A 24,932-nucleotide genomic window follows, 5' to 3' on the forward strand; every position below is an offset into this window, starting at 1 on the left:
ATAGCTGATTCATTTCCAATTCATTTTGAAGTGTGGCTCTCAACAGGAGTCCCCCTGCTTCCTGACAGGCACTCGGTGCAGAGGCTCTGCCTGTGATCCTCCAGCCCTGTCGAGTGGACAGCCATTGCAAAAGGGCTTGCGTCATTTAGACAAGGATTGCACCTGTTGAAATCCTCTACGGGACCCATATTTGAGTGTTTTGAGCTTAAAGATGAAAGAGAGATAGTTGGGGCAACAAAAACACCCTCGTGATCATCACGTGCACATGTGAGAAGTCTCCTGGGCGTTGTCACGTGCACATGTGAGAAGTCTCCTGGGCGTTGTCACGTGCACATGTGAGAAGTCTCCCCGCCGCTGTCTCTTATCCACCAACATCTCGGTTATTTGGCGTATCAAAGTCCTAGTCGATATTTGATGGGGACTTGATGTTCTTGTTTGTCCCATTTCCACATAAAAGAATAACATTGTGGGCCGCTGCTTTCTCGGCACAGTTGTCATCTATCATTTGCGAAGCTACCTGTGCAATGCGAGTCACAGTGAAGGAAAATGATATTCCTTGAATGAGCATGAAACAAACAGACAGGACTCATTTAGCCTGTCATATAACATTACTCTATGCTAGGAGAGGCCCTTGGAAAGATGTCTGAAAACAGTACCATCTTGCCTTACGTGTGTGTGTGTGTGTGTGTGAGTGTGTCTGTGATGTTTGTATAAAACCCATTATTGATTCTGAAAGAAACAGAGACTGTATTCTTTTTTTCATCAGTTGTTTCGTTCCAGAATGCACATTTTGAGGTACAATTCTTTTTGCAGTCATAATTCATAGTTGCAGTCGTTTGACATTTTCCGCCTCCTTCCACTTCTAATATGACTGTTTAGCCGCTCAGCGGTCCATAGATGATAATTGTTGAGTGCCTATTCTGGTAAAATGTGCGTACAGAAGCCCTTCTGAAACAGACTCGGTAATGCTTACTTTAACTTCTGGACACTTGAGGTACACAGGTACACGTACACAAACTTCACTGCCGTGCTCATGTTTGATTGCCTGAAAAATTCAAGCAAACAGTTGCACGCTACCATCAATAATCCATTCCAAAACAACAGATGGGGACTGTGCGGCTCCCTAATTGTTTCATTTGCTGATTGTTTCGATATATAATGCCTAATACATGACAGAACAGCTGTTTGTGCTGATGGCCAGCACATTACGGCATTTAATGATCAAACACTTGCCTGACCCTAATTAGTTGCTTCTAAATGAACATAATGGTGGAATATGGTCATGAGCCTCCCCATATTTTTTTGTTAAACAGCCATGGAGATGTAATGGATAATATTCTCACGCGCTGTTTTCCCCCCAAAACGATTTTGTCCTCCAGGGAGATTATGGGTAACACTGAAATCATGCAGCTGGATTTCGAGATGGAGAACTTCACTAGCCAGTCCGTGACCAGAAGGATCAACTGGAACATCGACTATCAGGGCCAGAATCCGCCGCCCGACTCCGAGAAGGTGGTGACCGAGCTCACAGTCGTGCAGAGGGATATCCAAGCCATCATCCCTCTCTCTATGGTAAGTAGACATCAGGCTATAGTAATAACAAAGACCGAATGAGTGAAATAATGAAAGAAGACGTGAAAGCGAAGGCTCCGTACTCCTGAGCCACGCATTAAATCCTGTCACAATTTAGATATGGCCTCAACATGGAGCGCCCTTTAAAGACACACCACTTCTATGTTCCTTTGTTCCACAAGCTAATTGTACCACTCTTCCTTATCTCGTGAAAGGGGCTGTAAAGCGCTGAGCGTAATGAGAGACATTTATCAGCTAATTGGTCTGCAGTGACGAGCCCTTAAAGGTCAGGGTGTCTGCCACACGGCCGGCCATCTGCCGTTCACTGCAGGAGCAGCTCCTGAAGTGCGACGCTCCATTACAGCACCATTAGAATTCAACTGGTTGGTGGGATGGTCAAAACTGTTGCTCTGCTCTGCTCAAAGCCAGCCCTCTGGCCCCCCCCCCCCCTAAAATGTTCATATATATTTAAAAGCCCCTGTGTGGCTAGTACAAGACTACCCCAGGTGCTGGAGTCACCGTGCAGCGGTATGGCAGCAGGGCAATTAATGAGCGATCGTGCCGTGACCTCTCTGTATTCATGAAACCTGCCAATGTGTTTCACCCCCCCCCTGTACGCGAGACGGCCAGACAGGAGATCAGAGTCTCGGCGCCTCGATCAACGCACGCAGGGACACTTGCATCCGAAAGATATTTAAATTACACGAGGGGTAGCAGCCAGTCTGAAGCCGTGAGAGCTGTGCTGCGTTTTTTAGACTCCAGAGCACACACACACATCCACAGCCACAGTCCATGATTTACAGGTACTGAATCACTGTAATGGACACACACATTATCCCAGGTCCATTCATAGTAGAATTACAGTGATTGTATCGTGTTGTTGAGCAGAGATCTGCAGGGTTATTTTATACTTCATGTCTTCCCTTCCTCGGAAGAAGGAGAAGTGCAAAACAAACCAAGGAGTTGCCGCCACAATGCTTAGAAGCATAATAAAGATGGACTAAGTCATTACATTGCAAGGCCTCAAATTAATTCCTCTCTAATTCACTTGGTGAGCAGAAATGGGTTCATCACTTACACACACACACACACACACACACACACACACACACACACCAGATACAGTTTCCCTTGCATACTCACCCCCTCAGATATATTTGCTCATATGCATACACACCCCAAACTCACATTCACAGACACATTCACAGGCACACACACACACACACCCAACACACACACACACACCCAACACACACACACAAACATGAACATACAAATTCTATCATCTCTACAACACCACACAATTTTCTTCATCTATGTGCACGCACACAAACACACACACGAACACACACACACACAGACTCAGTCCCAGGACAGAACAGCTTTGGTAAGCAGATTGTCCTGCAGCCGTGGGTGGAAGAGGCTGTGCTGCTGTGGGTGGAGAGGCTGGGCTGCTGTGGGTGAAGAGGCCGGGCTGCCTCCTCTAGAGGAGCAGTTCCCATGTGGGGGAGCATCTTGCAGGAGGCCAGAGTTAGATCACCACGGGTTATCATTTCACTCCCTCAGCCGCTGCCAGGCTCCCCTGGCAGCCGCAGTCTGGGCACAATTAGCGCCCGCCATCCCCAACCATCTCCCAGGCTACTTATTAACGAGGGCAGTGGTGTGCAGGGCTGTGTGTCTGTGTGTGATTACCTCTCTGTGTGTGCGTTTGTATGTGTGTACGCCTAAATCCATATTTGTGTGTGTGTGTGTGTGTGTGTGTGTGTGTGTGTGGTTGTGTGTGAGAGAGTGCAGGGTTGGGGGGTTGGTGGAGGGAGGGGGAGGGGTGGTCAGGGCGGCTTCACTTTCGTCCTCCCTCCTCAGCAGCAGCAGCAGCAGCAGCATCATAAATAAAACATGGCACACTCCTCACCAATGGCCGGTGGCACGCCTCCCCTGGCTGGAGCATCGTCCCCCGTCTGGCGAAACACAGAGCTCAATCACCGTCAGCGCTGCCTGATGGAGCTTGTTTCATGGCGTGTATATCCTACGCAACCAAATGCAGCCCCCATAAACCCTATGCACAACTAACCCAACTGCTCCTGACAACAACAACAACAACAACGACAACAACAACAATAGCAGCAGCAGCAAAATTAGACCCGTCAGTTATATGATTCTAAAAAAGCTTTAATAAAAGTATTCAGGGGTGGAGGATGCAGTCTCTCAGCTATCAACTTGTAAATCAGGCTGGGATGCGGATGGGGCGTCCAATGTCCACTGGCACAGCAGCGCGTGCTTGATGGATGCATCCTTTCTGCACGCCTTAATATGGGTGGTAGAAATTGTTAACCTTGTCCAAACTTGATCTAGCGTGTTTAATGGCTACCATGCTCGTGTTGATAGCCCCTCTGCCCCCTTTAATACATCCGGAGTCCTGGCTCGTTATTAATCCACGCCGAGCAGGTACCACTTACTGCCACAGTAAATTTCATCTGCTTATTTACGTTTCACATACCGGAGGGGAGCAGGGTGTTGTCTGACATCTGCGTTATTCATGCACTCAACTTCATTAAAGGCTAGATAAGCCGAGGTGTTTTGCTTGTGCCATTTTGTTTTATAATTTTTTATATTTTTTTTTACAACGCTTTCGTTCTATGTTTGCGTCGCCATTTACTTCGAGGGCGTGTTTTTTTGCCAGAGTAGGTGTATGGTAATTATATCGACATTTGCATATCTGTCAGAGATCTGCTGGCAGGTGTGCATCCCATTGCTTTGTCACCACACGTCAAAGTGGAAGTGGAATTAAGAAAAAGCAAGTATCCCCACTCGCTCCCCATGGAAACTTCATTATGTGCCTTTTATGTGTGTTAGTGAAAAGAAAGGCAGGAAGTAGTGAATGAATTCAGTGTTTTCCCATAGCTCTAGCCCGAAGATAAATAAAGAGTGGCCATACAGTTTCTTCAAATGTGCCGTTTTGATTGAAACATGGGGGAAATCTGCATAATGTTTATGTAATGTTTCCCCCGGAGGGCCACGAGTGAAATAAATTACAGTCAAAAGAGTTATGTCTTTGCAGTATGGTTTCTTCCAAAGTAATGAATTCATTCAAACTGTAAACAATAAAAGTACCCTGTGTGCTTTCTAATTAGATGGATTTCATTTATTTAATTTTTCACCTTGTTTGCCAAGTGGTCAGTTAATAGTGAAGAGTACTTATTTAAGCAGTTGCTAGGTAACCAACAGTTGGAAAAGGTTGTGTCAGTTGGTTCATTTTCCCTTCATTTTCCCCCAGAGTAAAGTGTCCACCATATTCTTGTAAAAGCATTTCGAGGTGCTGAGAAAAAGTAGATCACTTTTGAAAGACACCACAAATTGATAGCAAACATTATAAATAATTGATTCAAACAACTTGGCTGAAAGGTGAAACCAGTAATTTGTCAAAATCCATTCTTAGTTAGTTTTTTATCAGTTCATTTTTGTAGCAATATTTAGACTGGTAAAATAAGGGCCCTGCCAGCCTTTGCCATCCTATGTCATGCCCACTAACTAGCACACCTGATAAGGTTGCTGTTGCTAAATAGTGCTATGTTTTGGCATGTAAGGGGTACCTGTGCCAACTGCTGGGCTGTGTGTGAAATGTGTTTTAATGAGTTTCCTGTTCTTCCCTCTAGGACACTGAGATCATCAACACAGCTGTTCTGACCGGGCGAACTGTGGCCATTCCCGTGAAGGTGGTTTCCATAGAAATGAGCGGGACTGTCACGGATGTGTCGACCGCTGTCCAGTGCAAGTCCTCTAATGAAGATATAGTCAAGGTACGGCACAGAGGAGCCCTAAGGGAGTGCTCACCCTTCACTCACCTCGCTCATGGAAAGAATGGGATGATGCCACACTTAAGTGGCCATCAAGGGGGCATCAAAACATCATTAAAAAGTCACATATGTGCTCTTGGCTCAATGGCCTCGGATCTCCAGGGACAGTCATTGTGGGCTAGCTCTTTCTAAATCAGAAACCCACGCCATGGCTTAATATAGTTTTTTTAAGAGTCTGTAATTTCTGACAAAGGATGGCACAGTCCCCAGAAGATTGCCTCCTATTATTACATCTAAAAGGCGCACACTGAGAAATATTTTGTCTTTAAATGTGAATGAATGTGTTATTTCTATTACTTTGTTATGTGTTCAATTTTCAAAGTAAAAGCAGGTATAAAGCATTAGAATGTCCTGGGATCCTCCCTAAATGTTGCCCGCAGGGGACACTGGACTTAAAATACTGCCTCCTCATCTCGTAGATAAAATAATCAGCCCAATTTAGCCTCTAAGCCCATTGTCTGTTTGTCTGTTGGCTAATCCTTTACTGCCAGTTCTTTTTTCCTCAAGCGGATATGGTTTGTAGTACCTAGAAAGAGAACTCCCTCGTCTATTCGTTTTCTTTGTTCTTTTATAAAGTGTGAAGACTGCAGTGCAACTATAAACCTGTTTTCAATTATATTTTATTGCTTTATGTTATAACATCCCCAATAATCTCTATATGGTAATTCAGTTTGTTTTAATATAATAGCTTGGAATTGGATCAAGGTAGTGCTCTGCGCAAACCTTAAATGCATGCAAAACTATTTCAGAATGAACAGCGCTAATTGGATTTTGACATAAACACACTGTGTTTGATGAAAAGAAAAAAGGACCATGAAGTCACACCCGTATGGGGGAAGAAAAAAAGACATTTTCCTTTAATCCTTTCAAGATTGAGAGTTTTCATTGAATCTTACCACGCCATGGTAGGTATCTGGTCTGTGTTATCTTGTGGGCCCACTTGCCTGGTCAATGAACTGGAAGCTCTGAATGAGCCCCTCAATTTAAGATGTACATAAGTCCTGACAGTCCAATGAAACACTCCCCAGAGTATAAAAAGGTTCACACAACAGACAGGAAAGTCTCTGGCCTAGAACATTTTCCCTGATAACATTCAGACTGTAGCCATGCATAGTATATTAGTAAATTCATGAATGTATGGGATTATATTACTTTCAGTTTATGTTGAATTGCAAATTGATGTGGTAATTGGCTGAGCCTATATAGGAGCACTATATGTGTTAATTTCATAAGCTGGACTTTATGAACTATATCTTTGGTATGGTTTCCCTGTTTTATGAATAGTGCATGGCAAATGAATAGCCTAGCCCCATTTGAATATAAAGGATGACGAATTTATCTGGGCAATATTTCTTAAGACATGCGTGCAGACAGTATTGAGTTTAAGGAAAGTGTTGGTGAGAGTGAGCCGGATGGATGATGTGTGTGTGGGGGGGGGGGAGTGGGGATGGGAGGGGGGGTTGGGGGGGGGGTTACCCTGTGGGGCTTTGACACCGAGCAGGAAGCACTGAGTGCCACTCTCCCAGCTGATCCTTCCTCCCTGGGCGCTGTGAGTCATGCTGGCCGTGTGAGGACACGCAGCTCCACAATCCGCTGGTCATCCACAGCTCTCATGGGGCTCGCCACCGCCAAATCATCACCCACCAACACGTCTACTTCTCATCCCCGTAACCTGACAGAAGGAGTCATGTTGTCAGGCTGGGTTGACCTTTGCTGATGGTAAAAGGGGATGTAAAGTAAAAAGATGTCCCGTTTTACTTTTCAGTTGCCATGGAAAGGGGGCGTCTTTAATGTAAAAGTATTGCCTCATCATACTGTAACAGCAGTGGCATTTGAAGAATGCACCGATCGCCCCTATCCCGTTTTACTTGTTTCAGTTGCCATGGAAAAGTGGCGAAAGTATTGCTTCATCATACTGTAACAGCACTGGCTTTGAAGAATGCACTTGTTTTTATACCAGTCACTTGATGAGTGCCTCCATGAGAGATGCTAGAGGAATGCAGCCCCCCTCATCCCCCAGTGCGTGTTGAATGGTGGTACCAGTGTGCATACTGTGCCATGTGCATGCAGCGCCTGTCTCACCGATGTCTGCTTGCGAAAGCGAGTTCTCCTCCCTCCCACCTCTCGCTTTGGGCATAAGTGGGGTAGGGACGCTCGGTGCACGCCAGTCCTCGTGCCACTTTGCCCTGATCCCTCCCCGCCACTTGATTGGCACCATGGAAGGTGCCACAACAGAGTAGCATGCCATCATGCCCTCTAGGGCCCCCGATGCCCGTAGTCCATGACAACTTTTGACTCGCAATTAGGCGATCGGGTTTATTGAGGGTCGCAGGAGCCGTGCCAGTTTTAGCACAGCCGTGCGATGCTCCGCCAGGCTCTAAACTGAGGGGTAATTTGCCTCTATATCAATATGCATATATTTGATCTTGGCACTGATGAAATGTATGATGGTGTAATTGTTCACCTTACCAGTGTGGTGAGAAGTTTACAGACCTGGATAATGGTTTTTAAATAGCTGGGTGATTGGCCGTGGTGATAAAAAAAAAGACATATTCGTTTTAGCAGTGTTGTGCCATAAACAGCTACGTGTTGATAAAAATGCTTTTGTTGTCTGTTGAGCTCAGCATAGTCAATTCTAGCAGAGGGTGGCGGGGGGGGGGGGGGGGGGGTGATGAGAGAGAAAGACGTGATTCCTGCTACCTGCTGGTGTCTGCAGTCTCGGCTGTGTGCGGGCACACTGTGTGGTTTTCAGCCACATGTTGAGAGACAGTGAGGAAAGACCTCCAGATCAATCCTCCCTATTGATAGGATGGATTATCGCACGGGGAGTCTGGGAAGGCGCAGTATTTTATTACACTGATATCCCACACTATGATGAATCCCTAGCCCTGAAAAGACGGCAGATCTCGACCTCCATTTGCAGGAGATTAGCTTCTCTGATTACAGTGTCAGCTGCCCGAGACCCTCCGATAAATCATAGATGGTATCCCAAAGCAAAGCCAGCTATCTATTGCAGTAAATAATTTATTAATAAACGATGCTGCATTTATGAGAATCTGGTTGCTGACTTTTGAGATGGAGGCAAACACTTGTCTCACTGCCCCAAGTTTTCTTACTCCATAATTGATGTCCAAGGAGTGCGTATTATATGGTATCTGAGGTCTATTTAGAGCCTAAATTTAAATACATCATGTGTATAATTGCAAGTGTGTGTGTGTGTGAGTGTGTTGAAATGTGTATGCGTATGCTAACAGAGCGTTTGACTGAATACAGTATTTATCTTTTCTCATTAATTTCCCCTTTTATTAATTACCCACAGACCTTCACAGCAATTTTCCAACACAGCCTTTTCTGACAGATCGGCTGTTGAACAGCAAAGGGTTCTTGCTTCACATTATTTAAGCCTTGTAAAGGCGTGACACTTTTCTTTCATCTTTGAATCTAAATTGACTCTGTTTCATAACGGTCATTGTCCAGGTCTCCATGAGCTGCGACTACGTGTACGTGAACGGAAAGGAGACGCGCGGCTCCATGAACGCCCGGGTGATGTTCACCTACGAGCACCTGAGTGCCCCGCTGGAGCTGACCGTCTGGGTGCCCAAGCTGCCCTTGAGCGTGCAGCTGTCTGACAGCCAGCTGAGCTTCATCAAGGGCTGGAGAGTCCCCATTCTACCAGACAGAAGGTAGGCAGCCTTTATTCATTCACCCCCTTTTATGTGTGTGTGTCACTGTGTGTGTGTGTGTGTGTGTGTGTGTGTGTGTGTGTGTGTGTGTGTGTGTGTGTGTGTGTGTGTGTGTGTGTGCGTGTGCGTGTGCGTGTGCGTGTGCGTGTGCGTGTGCGTGTGCGTGTGCGTGTGCGTGTGCGTGTGCGTGTGCGCGTGCGTGTGCGTGTGCATATGCGTGCGTGTGTATGTGTCACTCTGTGTGTGTGTGTGTGTGTGTGTCACTTTGTGTGCATATGTCACTGTGTGTGTGTGTGTGTGAGTGTGTGTGTGTGTGGGTGTGTTCTCTCTCAGGTCTGTCTGGTTTTATTGGATTGAAGCCTAATCCTGGCATTCGGGTGTTAGCCCCGTTGGTTGTGATGAGATCAAATTCCTGTGTGTGGAAATCTCTTGAATCTCCATATTTTAAGGTGTACTGTGTAACACGATTAGCAGTGGTTTGGCTGTAATATCAGATTGTTTTTATGCAGATGTGTCGGTTTTCACTTTTGATAAAATGCCTCCTTTTAATTGAATGCCTTTAAATGGACCATTAAGATGGAAATGCAATCTCGTTTGGCTGATTCTAATCCCATTCAGGCATGAGGTAAATCCATATGAAGCTATCCAGATCCTTAGCGCAGTTCCCTTCTTGAGTTAACTAGGGAAATACACTACTGTGCACGTAAACCTGTGTACACTCACAAAGCGTAGGAGGTTCCTGCGCTTTAATAATTAAAACTGTCATTACAGAGTCTCTTAGAAGAGTGAACTTGAACATGGTGTGTTTTCACCTTACTTGTTGAACTACTGACACTCATAGGCTGAGCCGTTAATTATGCAGACATCTCATTAGCTTGCCCTCATTTGGATAATTTGGGCAAACCGTTCCCAGTCTCGGTCGACATATGCACAACATATTTTAAACTGAGACTCGAAAGCCGATAAATGGTTCACTGGCTCTTTCGTGGGTGGTTGTTTAAAGAAGAAGTAAAAATAAGTACCATTGCAAAGGGAGCCAACTGGGCATTGGAGCACCAGTTTGTGGAGGATCCTAATGAGAAGAGACAAAGTTCTGCTCAAGATTCTGCCTGTGTCCAGGTATGTCCTCTCTTGAGGTAAACTCCTAGTGACCCAATGGAAAAGATAAAAGCAGGAGAGCACCTCTCCCTTCCCTTAACTGACGAGGCTTACCTCCCCAAGGCCACTGTCTACCCCACGCTCGGGCAGACGAAGCCCAAACCAAATAAGCTTGCTCTCCCTCCCTCTCTCCCTCCCTCGGAGCGGCATGTCCAGCTTACAACACATGTTCTGCTGATGTTTATGCTCTCAGGCTGCCTGCATGGGACTGCTCTACATTCTCCACAGCTTTGGAAATCAATGTGATGGATATGCTTTGTCAGTCCATGACAGACAACCTGCACTTGTACCTCTCAAGGTGTCTGAGAATACGTCAAAGAGGAGATTAATTAGCTCAGCTGGCGCAGCCGGGGAGGGAGGGAGGGAGGCTTTGCCCTATTACGAGGTTTCACTGCACTGGAGACGGCCTCTTTAAAACACACAGCCTCCTGGCTAGCTACAGGCTCCTCGCTTGCATTCGAATGCAAAAACGCTTTGTAATGCAAAAGTCAGTTTCAGCATTGTATTATGGAAATATATTTTTGTGGCTGTGGAATCACAGCTTTCATGGATTCATGTTAAAACCGTTTTAAACCCATCCACCATTTTTCCATCTCTCAGAACCGCCCGTGACAGTGATGATGACGAAGACGACGACCGCAAGGGGATCCGCGGCTGCGCCCTGCAGTACCAGCGCGCCCAGGTGAAGGTGCTGACCCAGTTCCACACCACCTCCACCGAGGGCACCAACCAGGTCATCACCATGCTGGGCCCCGACTGGCAGGTGGACGTCACCGACCTGGTGCAGGACTCACTCAAGGTGGCGGACGCGCGGGTGGCCGAGCTGGTGGACCGCACGGTGCTGGTGGGCCTGGAGCTCGGCTCCTCCACGCTGAAGGTCAGTCAGCCCGGAACCGCTATAACCACACAGAATACGAAAGTACCATTTGTTTACAGATTCTGCCACTTCTAAAAAGAGCCATTTTGAATGCAGACATACATTTAGCATCGCTTTTCGTTCAAATGCCAATAAACCTCTAAGCGGAATCCTAAAGAGTTACTGTCAGTGCTTACTGAAATTGAAGGACATAAATGCAATTTAGTCTAAACAGCCTGAACATTTGGCCACTTAAACAAGCAACTGTTATTTGAAGCGCAGATCAGCCCATCCCTTCAGATTCATTGGTTCAGGTGCTGTAATGCCCATTGCAGAGGGTTTCAGACTATGATAGATGATCTCTCTCAGCTGCTTCAATCCTGCTCATCTGCCACAGCATCTGCTGTGAATACAGGGTCACTCCAAAGGGGTTATAATGTTGTTCCCGCACGCAAGATGAGCCATTTATAACTGACAATAGGGGGATGCTGGAAAGTTCTTGAACCGATTAGAAGAATGCAACTTTCTCCTCTTGTCCTTCTGCTCCTATCTCTAAAATGAGTTTTTAGCAGGCTATTCAAGAGTTCAATATTTGGAGGAGAAAATGAGGAATCTTTCCTTTGAGTTCGCAATGAAAGTGTTTTTTTTTTCATGAGACTAAAGAAAATTGTGTAAGAAAATGACACAAAAGAAGTAATGGCATAGTCCAGACAATCAATTAGACTTGATAATTGGCAAAAGTTTAATCTTACCATCTCCATTCCCAGCAGTTATTGGTTGGAATCTAAAAAAAAAATCATCCTTAATGTTCTCATCAGTAAGGATGAAAATGGTTACTAGTAAACTGAATTTCCAAAGTCATAAGTAATTAAAGGACAGTGCAGATACTTTTGCATATTCCCCAGTCCCAGTTGGAAATTGGCAGGAAGCTAAGAGAAGCCCCCCAAAATTATAGCATTTATTTTAACTAGTGCCGTCAATCGATTAATCGCTTTTTTTCTTCTTAACAGTGAAGCTTGCACAGCATTCATGTAGAATCAATACACATTTAAACATGAAAAGGCAGTATGTTTAAATTCAAATACTATTGTTCTATCTTTTAAACTTTGAACACAGACTCTCTCCTGTGAACTACATATCTCCAATAAAACCATCTAAATTGACTGAGAGCTTCAAGTCATATGTGTAGCATGTCAAGTGTGACCAGGACTTTTATTTTGAAATGGGATTGAGACGACGCGGAGAAGCACAGAAGAAGAGAGACAGACTTTTGGGGAGGGGACTAGCGAGTAGGTCAGCCGGTCGGTAGTTAGAACATGATTGGGTTAATTGCAAGTTGAAGTGCTTAATAAACTTGAAAGCTTCTAAATTCATCTAAGCTTCATTTCAAGTTTATGATAGATGCCCCCAGATATTTTAACCATTACATATGCACTATCAGACAAAATAACAAAACCCAGGCAGCTGTGTTAATTGCATACATTTTTTAAAGATAATATTTAAAATTAACCGCAAAAAGGTGTTCATGTTGACAGCACTACTTTTTGCACAAAAGACATTGCCATAAAAGTCCTCAGTTTCACACTTGTGTCTTTCTCTCTCTGTTCTGCATGCAGTCAAGTTCACATACTCTCTCCCCCAGATCATGATTTGGTTTGGATACCTCTTACTAAACAGTTCCACTGTTTTAGGAAAGGATTTCTAAGAAGTGCAACAATGAGAACTCCCCAGGCAGGCTTCCTTCAGGGAATATTAGTCTAATGGACCATATACTGAGAAAAACAGGGGACAACTAAGTCCAGCCGACTCCTAGTGATTAGCCCGTGGTCATAATTACCTTTGCACTGTTGTTATAAATGAAAGGCACAGCCGCACAAATTACTCCCATTAGCTTTCAGAAAACGGCTGCGTGTGGGCCTTTTCCAGGGGGGTCATCTAGCCCTCTAAGTTCATTCAGAAAGGACCATTTCCACTGAAAATGCAACTCTTTCTGTCTATTCAAAGAGCTGATTGCAAGAGATTTTCATAGACTTTGTTGGTGGATCGACAGAAAATAGTTTGAAGCCACGTGCACGTATATGACTGCAGCCCCCTCCACCCCCAACACATACTAAACATGTGTAGGCGAGTGGGTATATATATAGCTGAATGGTCAACGAGTCATGAGTTTTATTCCAGTACATTAGTCAGTCATTGACAATGAACATCTGCGACTTTGATAGAAGAGGCCATGTTAGCTAAGGTCATGTCTTTTGTACTGTTAAAAGAGAAAGTCATGTACAAAGTAAAGATCAGTAGATTAGGTCATGTCTTTTGAATTTCGTGGACATCAGCGATGAATGTCTTCACCACAGGCATAGACCAATAGACTAAAAGCAACAGAACATCTTGCAAGTCTTGTCATAGCCATGACAGAGAAATGAAATAGAAATAGACACTTCAGTATTTTTCAGCCCTGATACCATGACATTTCCATGAAAGTAATGTATTTGTTTCTGTGTAATTTGAAACCTCACCATTATATTTCACCTCAACTACATTTAAAAGGTAATTCCATATTGACTAAAAGATATTACCATTTTGTTACAGATTTGTTATCACAGTAAGAGGGTTGGATTATTGTTATAAACAAGTTGAAAACAATGAAGAAACGTATGTGGGAGTACAGCCAGTTTGTAAGCCGTCAGTCTGTGCTCGTAGAGGGGCTATCTTAAGAACAATATGCCTTTTGTTTTCTGTAATCTATCATGAGTATCTGCATCCAGTATAAAGTACACTTTCAAAATGTAGACCTGGTGTAGCACAATATAAAACAATGCAAAAACACATAAATAAATAAATCTGACAGACAGGTTCAGCTTCTTTATTTTTTTGCTCCTGCCTACTTCATGTCATTAAAGAGCTGTCCATGTCTTCATAGGTGGAATCCCCTCTTACTGTGGAGGCAGTGCTGGGAGAGGTTGCTTTCTCTGTCACAGACGAGAAGGTCTCTATCCTGGAGCTGCGAGCTCATGCCATCTCTGGATTAACACTGTCACTGCAGCCGAGTCCTGGCAACAGCCATACAATGGTCGCTAAGGCAACTGGTCTGCAGACTCTCACCACCCCCAAGCAGGTATGTTGACTCTAGGTAATTCGTGATACTCATGATAATTACACACCACAAAATAATTGTCAGACAGATCAGGAATGGGTCTGTTAGGCAGTTATTGACATGGCTTCCCAAACATTTGCCCCTTAATGCTCCTTGATGAACTGCTTCATGTGAGTCTAGTGCTCTGAATGTTCATGTTGGAGTGACTGCCTCTTGAGTGGATTTCAAACCCTTGGAAATACTGAGGTACTGCAAGTAAGAACTGAACATGCTGTCATTTAGAGTTCTCTGAATGCTAGTAATTGGCTCATTCTACTCATCATTGTTCTCTGTGTGCTGGATTGCACTTGCGGGGTTGTGAATTTCACATCCAAGTGTCATGGCAACTATACCCTATGTGTGGAGTAAAAATAGTTGCTTCATTACCTCGATGACCTGGGAATATGTGAGATAAAAAACTTGCAGGCAACACAGGTGTGAGACTGCATCTCTTTGCACAGCACCAGGAAAAGTTACAAGCAAAGGGTCAAGCAACAAATCCAAAGCTCTTTGGGACAAGGCCACTTATTATTACAAACTTAACTCATGTCAAATGTCATATACGGTCCCATTATTTCAGTGAACGACACGTAGATACAGGCATATGGCCAAACTAGTTTTGGCTGGTTTAAATCAAGACTAGGAAAAAGTGATGACTTGTGGGGGATTTCACAATACACTATATCCATCCTACTGTCCTACTGTTGTCATCACATGCTCCATCACATGGTGTCAGTTAGGTACGTCAGCAGCCCGTCCTGCTACTGTTTAGGCCAGTTATGTTACATTGTCACTCATGTCTGCCTATAGGTGGTCCCCATGGTCCTGCTAATATGTTCCTCATGTTCCACATTAGAATAAGGAATGTGTGTATGCACCAAAATGCATATCGCGCCATCAGGGACAGAAAGGAAGAGCCATCAAGACATCAGGGACAGAGAGGAAGAGAATATCTTTGAAACTTACACACAGTAAAATTATCTCAACTAACCTCTCATAAAGTGTAAACACACAAAAATGTACCAACATATGCCAGATTCTGCGGTCTTTGAGCATTATAATTTACTTTACCACAAGAATCCTGTTGGGATCATTTAGTTTGAGTTGATCATCAGCGTGTTTGTTAAACACAAACATTCAAATTGAACCAGACTTAAATACCAGGACAGAAAATGCACCTTGCTATCCAAAGCACAGTAACGTGGACCACCGTGGGCCTTGATTACTCTGCCATTCGCACCAAGCCAAATACATCTTGTCAGTCTGTTTGATATTCAGGTTTATTAAATCCTGCCAAGGAACTCGGCTCACAGTGTGAGAATGTCTTGTTTAATAAGAGGCCAAAAACATTCCGCCACCTCAGTTCCCCCCACTCTCAGCCAGTACCTGGGGGCTGTTGTTCCGTTGCTTTCTAATCCTCCCAAAGTCATAATTGGACATGCCAACGCACACACACACTCCCATTTTCAAAGAGGCTTGGCCTCCTCCCCCCAAAACCGAGGGAGCAGGGGCTTGCTCTCCGAGCCCCTGTGCCAGTGGCCAAATCCAAGTAGGGTCTTCCTCCGGCTCTGCATTAAAAGCCCATTTCTCGGGCCTCCCCCTTGCTTGAGCACCTTTATATTTAATTAGCGTAATGTCTTGTCCTAAGTGCTCTCTGAGGCCAGAACCATAAATGCGAGTGTTTTTCCTGCCCCGGGACCTGATCCTCAGAGGACTTCTCAGGGCTATTTCATGCAGCCACACACAGCTAATCCGCTCTGCTGGCCGCTCCCCTCTGAGACGGACAACCTGCCACAAGGCCAAACACCGAGCTGCGGCTGTGTTTCTATTTCCGAATGCTCAGCTCGCACATTACACACATTTCTGCCGAGGCCTGTCTTTGCTCGGCTGCCTCTGCATAAACCGGGGCCGCTGACCCTCCTAATGATTAACATAATGTCCATCCACCCGAAAGACTTTGCCCAAAGTGGTATATGCAAGTACATAAAACCTGTCGTTTTAGAGGCACGTCTTCTCACATTCGCTTCTCCTGCCAAATGTCTTCGGTCAGTTAAACTCTCCCCTGTTGGCTTTGTGATGATGTATCCTCATAATAAAACGGGTTCAGGGGTGATGCGCATAATGCACGCCTGCGACGAATAGTTGGGAGTGCAAATTTTCTCCCATATTTAGGTCTGCACCTCTAATGTGGCAGAAATGTGCCAGGTTCACGCGGAGAGACGTCATGTTTGCTGTATTATTCAAATCATCCATTTCAAAGATCTCCTTCATCTTGACAAGTGCAGTTGACGGGAACAGGCCCCCGAAAGGGAACAGCAGCAGAAACCTTGAAGTCACTGCGTGACAGAGGAGCTTGTCAGCACCCCGGCCCTCCTGTGTCCTGTTCACGACAAGAACATCCAGTGGATTCTTGTCTTCTGATTTAAAAAGAACAAAGCTGCTGGTTGCTAAAAGGTCTCTGACAGAGAGACAAGCTGTTGTTTTTCTCCAGTTACAGTACAGGAGAGAGTTTTTCTCCAGAAACAAACTTGTATTGCCGGGGCGTGAGCTCAAGCAGAGCATTATTTCTATTGTTCCACTGGCCCATACACTCTCTGTCAGATAAGGCATGTGCAGTCAGGCAGACCTGTCTGTTGCAGCCCTCTGGACAATGGCCAGCATCTGTCCTGGGATGCTCCCTAGCACTCCCTCTCCTTTCACTGTGACAGAAGGCATCTGAACTGCCCCTGCCTCTCGGCTCCTGTGTCACCATTGCTGCCCAGTGCTGCCATTCAGAGAGCTCAACAGCTCAAAATGTAGGACTTAGACACGCAGGCTAGCCTTGCCTTTCCAACAAGGTGAGATATTGAAGTGCCCTTTTGGTTAAAAAAAAAGGAAGTTGTGAGAAAGTTATCTTTGACACATCGCCAATGTCACTGTATATGTCATAGCCTAAGCGAGAATCTATATGGTGGAAATGCGCGAGTTGAATTCATAATGATCCTTTTGTTTGAAAGCAGTTTGGATTCATTCAGATGTCTGTGTGATGAAAGTCCCATCAGCTGTTGTAACTCACTATATGTTCTCTCTCTCTCTCTCTCTCTCTCTCTCTCTCTCTCTCTCTCTCTCTCTCTCTCTCTCTCTCTCTCTCTCTCTCTCTCTCTCTGTTTGTTTTGATGCCATCTGCCTACTGTAGGAAGCCAGCTTGTCTGTGTGGGTTTACTACAGCGACAACACAGCAACCCCCCTGAGTCTCTACGATCCCAAAGACTACAATCTGAACGCCTCCACCTTTGACGACAAGGTGGCCAGCGTGACTCAGCAGTTCCAGCGGTGGCCTGTCATCACAGCCGAGGGAGAGGGGACCGGAGACGTTGTGCGCGTGGAGATGACCATATGTGAGGCTTGCCAGAAAACCAAACGCAAGAGCATCATAAGCGCTTCGTCGGTGTACGTCAAGGTTCGCTTCGGGCCCGAGGAAGACTCGGAGGAGGAGGTCGAGAGTGAGGCTGAGACCAGGGAGTCCTTGAATACGAGGCGACCAGTTATCGACCCCGACGTTGGAGGTGCAGGCTACGCTCCATCCAATGAGCAGCCTGCCAGCGTCCCCATTGATTACACCAACTTCCCAACCACCAGTAACCAGGAACCTCCAACGGAGGAGGACGAGGAAGAGGATGACGATGATGATTATCCTCCCTTGCCTCGCAGCATGACCGATCTGGAAATTGGCATGTATGCCCTTCTAGGCGTCTTCTGTCTGGCCATCATGGTGTTTCTCATCAACTGCATTGTCTTCGTCCTCAAGTACCGACACAAGCGTATCCCTCCGGAGGGCCAGGCCAACATGGACCACTCGCACCACTGGGTGTTTCTGGGCAACGGGCAGCCCCTCCGCGCCCAGAGCGACCTGTCCCCACAGCAAGTGGAGAGTCCCAGCAACCCGCTGGAGGGCGTGCAGACCTGCTGCCACGGCGACCATCACAGCAGCGGCAGCTCCCAGACCAGCGTGCAGAGCCAGGTCCACGGCCGGGGAGACGGAAGCTCCGGAGGCTCCACCAAGGAGCACGCCGAGAACGACAGCTCCCCAACATCCAAACGCAAGCGGGTCAAGTTCACCACCTTCACCACACTGCCCAACGAGGACATGCCCTACAACTCCATCCCCATCGCCGACGAGGAGGACATTCAGTGGGTCTGCCAAGACATGGGCTTCCAAGACCCCGAAGAGCTGCGTGACTACATGCGCAGGATAAAGGACATAGCTTAGTGTGTTGATGCCCTATAGGGCTTTCTAGAGCTTTCTAAAGACTTTCCTTTATATTTTTTGCTTTTCTTCACTTTAATGGAGGTATTTTTTCAAACTTACAAAGGCCAACTACAATGGGGTTTTTTTTTTTGTTGGGTTTTTCTTTGCACAGTGCTGTTACCCGTACACATCCACACTTTAAAGAACAATGGCAAAAAAACAACAACAACACAACGAATGGATCAATGGAAAGCCAAAGACAGGACTAGAGGTTCTCAATCACTAGCAAAATGGCTTCATGGGTCAGATCTCTCCCCAGGGAGAGCGGAGGAAAGTCTCAAAGGGAAACAAATGTTCCTGAGATGAGCCCGTTCAGCAGAATGGAACTTCTAAGTGCTCCGTCGCTCCCGGCTCGAGAGAGCGCTCACTAAGACGAGGACATGATCAATATAAGTGGAACGCATTAAGTCTTGGCTCAGTTTTCGTAAGTTTGTCAAAAACCCAACTATTTTCTCCAATTAAGAGGCCTTTGATGTGCAGAAGGGAGGGGCTTGAGGTGGACTGATTTGCGTCATCTCAACTGACTCTAAAGTAGAGTTGTTGTCATAGATATGTAATGGATCTTATTTTTATTTGATTTTATTTGTTTTTCCAGTGTGGGAAATAACTGGATTTATAACTCTTCTTATTAATTCTTGGTGCAACACATGCTTTGTTTGAAATTAGTTTCTTATGTTTGCTTTATTTCATGAATATCATAGCTGGTTTATTCACCCTCTTAGTTCAGTCAGATGCCTTATTAAACAGATTTCGCCAGTCACTACCAACTTTAGTGACACACTGTTTTTTTCCCACATTGGTCATAGCCAATGCTGGAAGAAATGACCAATTACCAATTCAAACAAAATGCCATGAGTTGCAACATTTGGGGAAAGATAACAGCTTGTACATTGTGACATTAAATAATTCTCTCCGACATTCTTTGCATGAAAGGAGGCACAATCAGCAATTTTTTCCAAATTTGTAAATGTTTGTATTGTAGTAATTATCTAACCATACATAAACAATATTAAAGGACATTCTGTATGTTATCATGCATTACATGCATGCAGTGCCGGGTCTGCCCTCCAGCCTTCCCCATGTGTAGATACCATGGCCAGCTGAAGAACCCACGCTGGAGCAGAACATTCAGTGATGCGGTGAGCCCCGACAGCATGGGACCGCAGCTGGGGAGCAGCGAGGATGTTCTGTCTCAACGCTTTAATATTTGGTATTTTTACAGTTTTGTTTTTGCCACTCCCACTAATTGTACAGTTAAAACCCAGTTTTAAAGAGCAAAATGAGTGACTACTTAGCGAAAATGAACATCAATGGGGCCGTTATCTAAACCTCTGTTCACTTCGTCCTCACTGATAAGGGATCATGCCACTCCCCGTTGGCGCTCGCCAAATCATGCATTGGTTTTGTGTTGCGTTATACACTCATCCCATTACCTCTGTCTGGCAAATGTTCAATGCATTGTTATGTGACAGACACGTAGATCCAGGAATGTTTTAGTGCTCTGCTGTTGTTAGCCCCATTTTTCACACTAGTAAATGCCAGTGTGATTGGCTGGTGGCAGTGCCACGATAATGCGTTAACTTACAAAAAAAGTAGTCTCCGAGGACTCTAGCAGGACTAAGTTAGTTGTAGATCTTTCTAAACTTGTAGAACTAGGAGCTCGCACTAAGATTGGTCCACTGAAGGACGCGATGACATTTACTGGTGTAGAAATGTTGAAGGTCACAATCTGAAAGCATTGAGTTAGTTATGTAGTGGCCATGGAGGAAATGCAGTTCCTTTCCTGAGCCCCAGACTTCTGTTCATGGGTGTCCATACTAATGAGGGTTGTTTTTCATTTTAACACTAAGAGTAATATTTTGTCACACTTCATTTGTTTTGCAAAGTCACACGTAGAGTGTTTCTCCTTCATCACATATATAATCAGGAAGAGGTTCTGCCATTGCCTTGATGCACTGTCCTGGACCTCAAGCACGATTAAAGTACCTCTTGCACCTCAACCCTTTTGACATTTTGTCCCTTGGCACTCCTCACACCCAATACTGAGTCCTATGCCTTATTTAATTTCCAACACCTCTCCTGTGTGTGTCCAAGGGCTTGTCTGCATAGTGGCCCAACTGTGGCCATGTGAACGTTTTTATCATCAGCTTATGTCTAAATGTTTTCGTGATTGGATTCGCGACAAAAGGCAAGCCCTTTGTAATTTTTAGTTTGGATATGGCAAAGTAAATTTGTTGCTAAATACTAAAAAAAAAAAATACATTTATTTTAGACCTAAAGTTCTCACATTTTCAGTGCTGGTGTCTCAGGATGAATGTATAACTCTCAACTGTACTTTGACCATCAGATGAATATTTTGATCATGTGTGTTTCTGTGGTAAGTTTCTTCTAGCAGCTCTTCACCCCCCCATCCCCTTGTGTTCCCCCAGAAAATAAACTGTAACACATAATGTTACCACCATTTTTACATTTATGATTGTTTTATATTTTTCCTCCATGTATATATGTATATGCAAAACCATTTTGTAATGTGTGACTTTGGTGAAAATGTGCATCACATGCATTTAATATTTTATTTTGTTTTAGTTATTCCGAGCTGCTACTAGGGACTTGACCTGGCCAGATTCTATGGTTAAATTCTTTGAGCTGTACCCTTCGGGGCCTGCGTCTGCGCGGTAGAAGCAGCTTCCTGCTGTCACATTGGTCATGTACAGAGCACTGTTAAACTTATTGTATTCTCCTCAAAAAATCAACCCTTGTATTTCCCTTCTATGTAATTACTAAAGAAAAATACAATGCATAAACTTTGTATTTTGTCGCCTTTCATTGTACAATGCACTATAATGCACAGGTCACATCCCAAGAGGCTAATGCTACATTTAGCAGTAGCTAATCTACAATAAATAACCGCACACTCAGAATAGGCCTTTGTCATGGTGTCATGGGCATAGCAATCCGTAAATGTTTCATCTACATTGTTCATAGTTCTTTGTAAATGAATAAATAACTTATTTAAATTTGCTCTCATCTTAGACATTGATTTGAAATTAAAATTAGTTTTAATAAATAAATTCAAGTTAAAGTCAAAATAATGTGAAACAATGTAAACATTCAAAAAATATATGGACTGGGCTTATTGACATTCAGTGACAAAACTACATATCAATATACCAGATGACGTGTTGCAGTTGACAGTTTTGTACGTTTTTGTTCAGCAAAACTCCTGGTGTGTGTCCGGGAAAAAGTGCTTTGCCACAAGAAAACGTAAAGTGAGATTGAGTGCCATTTCACGAGAAGCAGCAGTTTACAAGGTGGCCTGTTCTAAATGTGAAACCGTCTTCCAGCACCTGAATGACCTAAACAGATGTGTCACTCCCAGCAGGATAAATGAGAGGGAGCCAAATGTGCGAGCCAACTTCTTTACAATGCTTCCTGCTAGATGTGGACATCATCCAGGCCAAATGGAGTAAGAGCACCAAGCTGTTCAGCGAACACACACACACACACACACACACACACACACACATACTGTACACATAAAAAAGGAAAAAAATATGAATATGAAACAAGAAACCCACACTCAGGAGTTGGTTGGTCTTCAAAGCATTGTGTTTTTTTGGTTACATATATTGTTTCTCTGTCCTTCTTTTGAACTTAAGTCTTTATTCCCAATATAAAATACATTCCTTAATTAAGAGTTGTAACACAATGATATCACTTATGATATCACTAACCCAAATTCAAATGCAGGTATAGAAAGTATATTGCATTCATAGATTATTCAAATATGCGGCACAGTATCTGTATTTACTTGTCAGTATTACCAAGGTGTATTTCCTCATTAAAATAATGTGAACAATCATTAGCATCAGGTCTCACCCTGTCATACCCATCCTGCCTACATGCCTGTGTTAGTGTCTGTGTGTTGCGTTATGGGTGCCATCTTCACCTCAACGCTGAACACTGAGCACTAATTCCTCACTGTGCCACATCTCCCGAGAACCCAGGAGAGTGCAGATGTTAAGTGAAGGCCCTTCCTACGCCGTGGCACACAGTCAGCCAGCCAGCCAGCCAGCCTCCCTCCCCGCTCACGGACAGATTTAGCCATCTGTCATAGAGGCAGAAACATGGCCAGGTGTAAATCACAGCGTTCTTGTGGGTTTGGAGAAATGGTGCAGTTCAGACCCACTGCAGTGCCACTCACACTCACATTCACACCTTCCTCGGTGAGCCTGTGAGTCAGCACCGTTGGACGTCAGTAACTTTAAAGGACAATGTCTGAAATAGCCTGGGGGTCGGCACTTTGGAAATGTTATACTACTCCTGCACATCCAGGAGCTCTGAAATAATGTTCTCATTTAATTTGTGGCCAACACGACCAAATCGTTGACTACAGAGTTACCAAACAAGTTAAATACAGCGATGTTGATCATTTTTGTTAATGTTTAGTTTAAGTAATGACCACTCTTTGATGAATGGTTTTACTGGTTTAAAGGTTTTTACACTCAACATTTACTGGTTGAGAGAGATTTGGTATATTAAACTTAATGACGACCTATTATGCTAATTTTCACTGTTCAAACTTCTAATTCTGTGGTTTACTAGAATAGATTAACATGCTTCAATTTTCCAAAAACATAATTTTTCTCATACTGTTCATCTCTCTTCACCCTGTCTGAAACGCTCAGTTAGAGCTCCTGTCTGTAAGGCCCAATCCCAATCGGCTCTGTGTGCTCTGATTGGTCAGCTAGGCAGGCAATAAGGAAAGTGTTAAGAGATTATGTCATGTTGTAACAAAGGAAAATGGCTGGAATTCCAATGAGGCGTTTCAGGCAGCTGAGAAAAGTGTTTTTTTTATGGTAGAAAGTTACTCCCTCTGGAGTGTACTTTGGAATTGCATAACTTTGCAGACCGTTTACACAAAAAGCTATATAACACACTAAAGAAAAGGGAAAAATCAGGAAAGCATAATAGGTCCTCTTAAAGATGGTAATAAGGTTCTAAAATCATAACCAAATGGAAAACTGCCATCACCTGTATGTAGCCATTCAAATGTATTCGTAATATATGTGATATGGTAATCTAACAGGAAGCATTCCAGACAGTGAATTCATAAAAGTAATGAAACCTGAGAAGGTACATTGGAAACTAATAGCCTGCAGAGACCTCCATCTGTGTGTTGAATTGTAATTATATTTTTAGTATTGTAAGGAAAGGGGGTCTATTAAGGTCTAAATAGCTAACATTATGGACAGGCTCATTCTTCATCAGCAGTAATGACCTCTTTGACAACCCATCATCATTTCATTAAAAGGACCTAAGCATGAGGGGGTTTCTGAGGAGGATTCAGTGGGAGATTCTTTAAGGGCAAACACCATACCAACAAGAGAGATTTCAGGCCATACCATAACGGTGTGCCTACAATACTGTAAGTCTGCTGGAACTATATTAAGCTATATTAATAAAAAGTTCTTAAGAACACCTTGATATACCCTTTTAATCTAAGTCCTTAGTGACCCGGAACTATTTTCCAACATTGCAAAATGGCTGGCCATTTCGTTTCTTAAAATGTGCCCAAAAAAATTATATTTATTTTAAAAAAGGTCACTTTCAGTGAACCGGTAAAAAAAAGTAGTATCACAACATTTGCAACTTTCCCAGGTTCTAATTGGGGGCCATTTGCCTATGATGGGTGTTTGTTATTACCCCGTTATTCCTTACATAATCTACTTTATCTGGTGTGAATGTGCATATAGCTCCAAAACGCCCTAGGTCAAGAACACCCCCTACCTCCCTTTATCAAATCCCTTGTAAAAACTTTATTTCTGTATAATCCCAATCCTTCAATCAGCCATCACTCTACCCTGCTTATCCATATCCAGTGGTGGAAGAAGTACTACAGTTTATTACTTAAGTAAAAGTACAAGTAAACAGGCAAATGAAAGTAAAAGTAAAAGTAAAAGTACTACATCAACAATCCTACTTAAGTAAAAAGTAAAAAGTACTCACTTTTAAATTTACTTTTAAAGTAAAAGTAAAAGTACTCACGCAATGGGTTGTCTCAATGTCTAGGCTGTCCCATTTTGATAAAGAAATAGCGACTGGTAATAAATGCCTCTACAGATGTCACTACTAGTAATAATTATAAGCAACAACATTTGTTAATTGGAAAGGTTGGTGTACTTATTGGGCCTATTGTCTGTAATACTGTTCACACTCTATCTTACAATTCTGCAGATGACAAGTTATCTACCAGGGATTATTTGCAAAGTTAATACCATTAAGCCAAACCAATAAAGACACAATTTTATATCTTTTAATCTTTTATTTAATTGTAAACGTGTAAAAAATGGAAATATGAAACATGAAAAACAAATGGAGTTGTTAA

General features: G+C 43.9%; 1 protein-coding gene across 1 annotated transcript in view; it reads left to right on the plus strand.

The window, feature by feature from the left end:
• Positions 1–18,505, plus strand: part of tmem132e (transmembrane protein 132E) — a gene marked incomplete at both ends in the record, with an annotated part of 41,759 nt that extends 23,254 nt beyond the window's left edge. Inside the window, 6 exons of the mRNA XM_080852917.1 lie at positions 1,380–1,572; positions 5,226–5,369; positions 8,904–9,109; positions 10,868–11,144; positions 14,044–14,238; positions 17,432–18,505. Coding sequence (XP_080709043.1) covers positions 1,380–1,572; positions 5,226–5,369; positions 8,904–9,109; positions 10,868–11,144; positions 14,044–14,238; positions 17,432–18,505 — 2,089 coding nt within the window. The remainder of the gene's footprint in view (positions 1–1,379; positions 1,573–5,225; positions 5,370–8,903; positions 9,110–10,867; positions 11,145–14,043; positions 14,239–17,431) is intronic.
• Between the last annotated feature and the right edge of the window lie 6,427 nt (positions 18,506–24,932).

Source organism: Sprattus sprattus (assembly GCF_963457725.1).
Source record: "Sprattus sprattus genome assembly, chromosome: 1".
Classification (NCBI taxonomy): domain Eukaryota; kingdom Metazoa; phylum Chordata; class Actinopteri; order Clupeiformes; family Clupeidae; genus Sprattus; species Sprattus sprattus.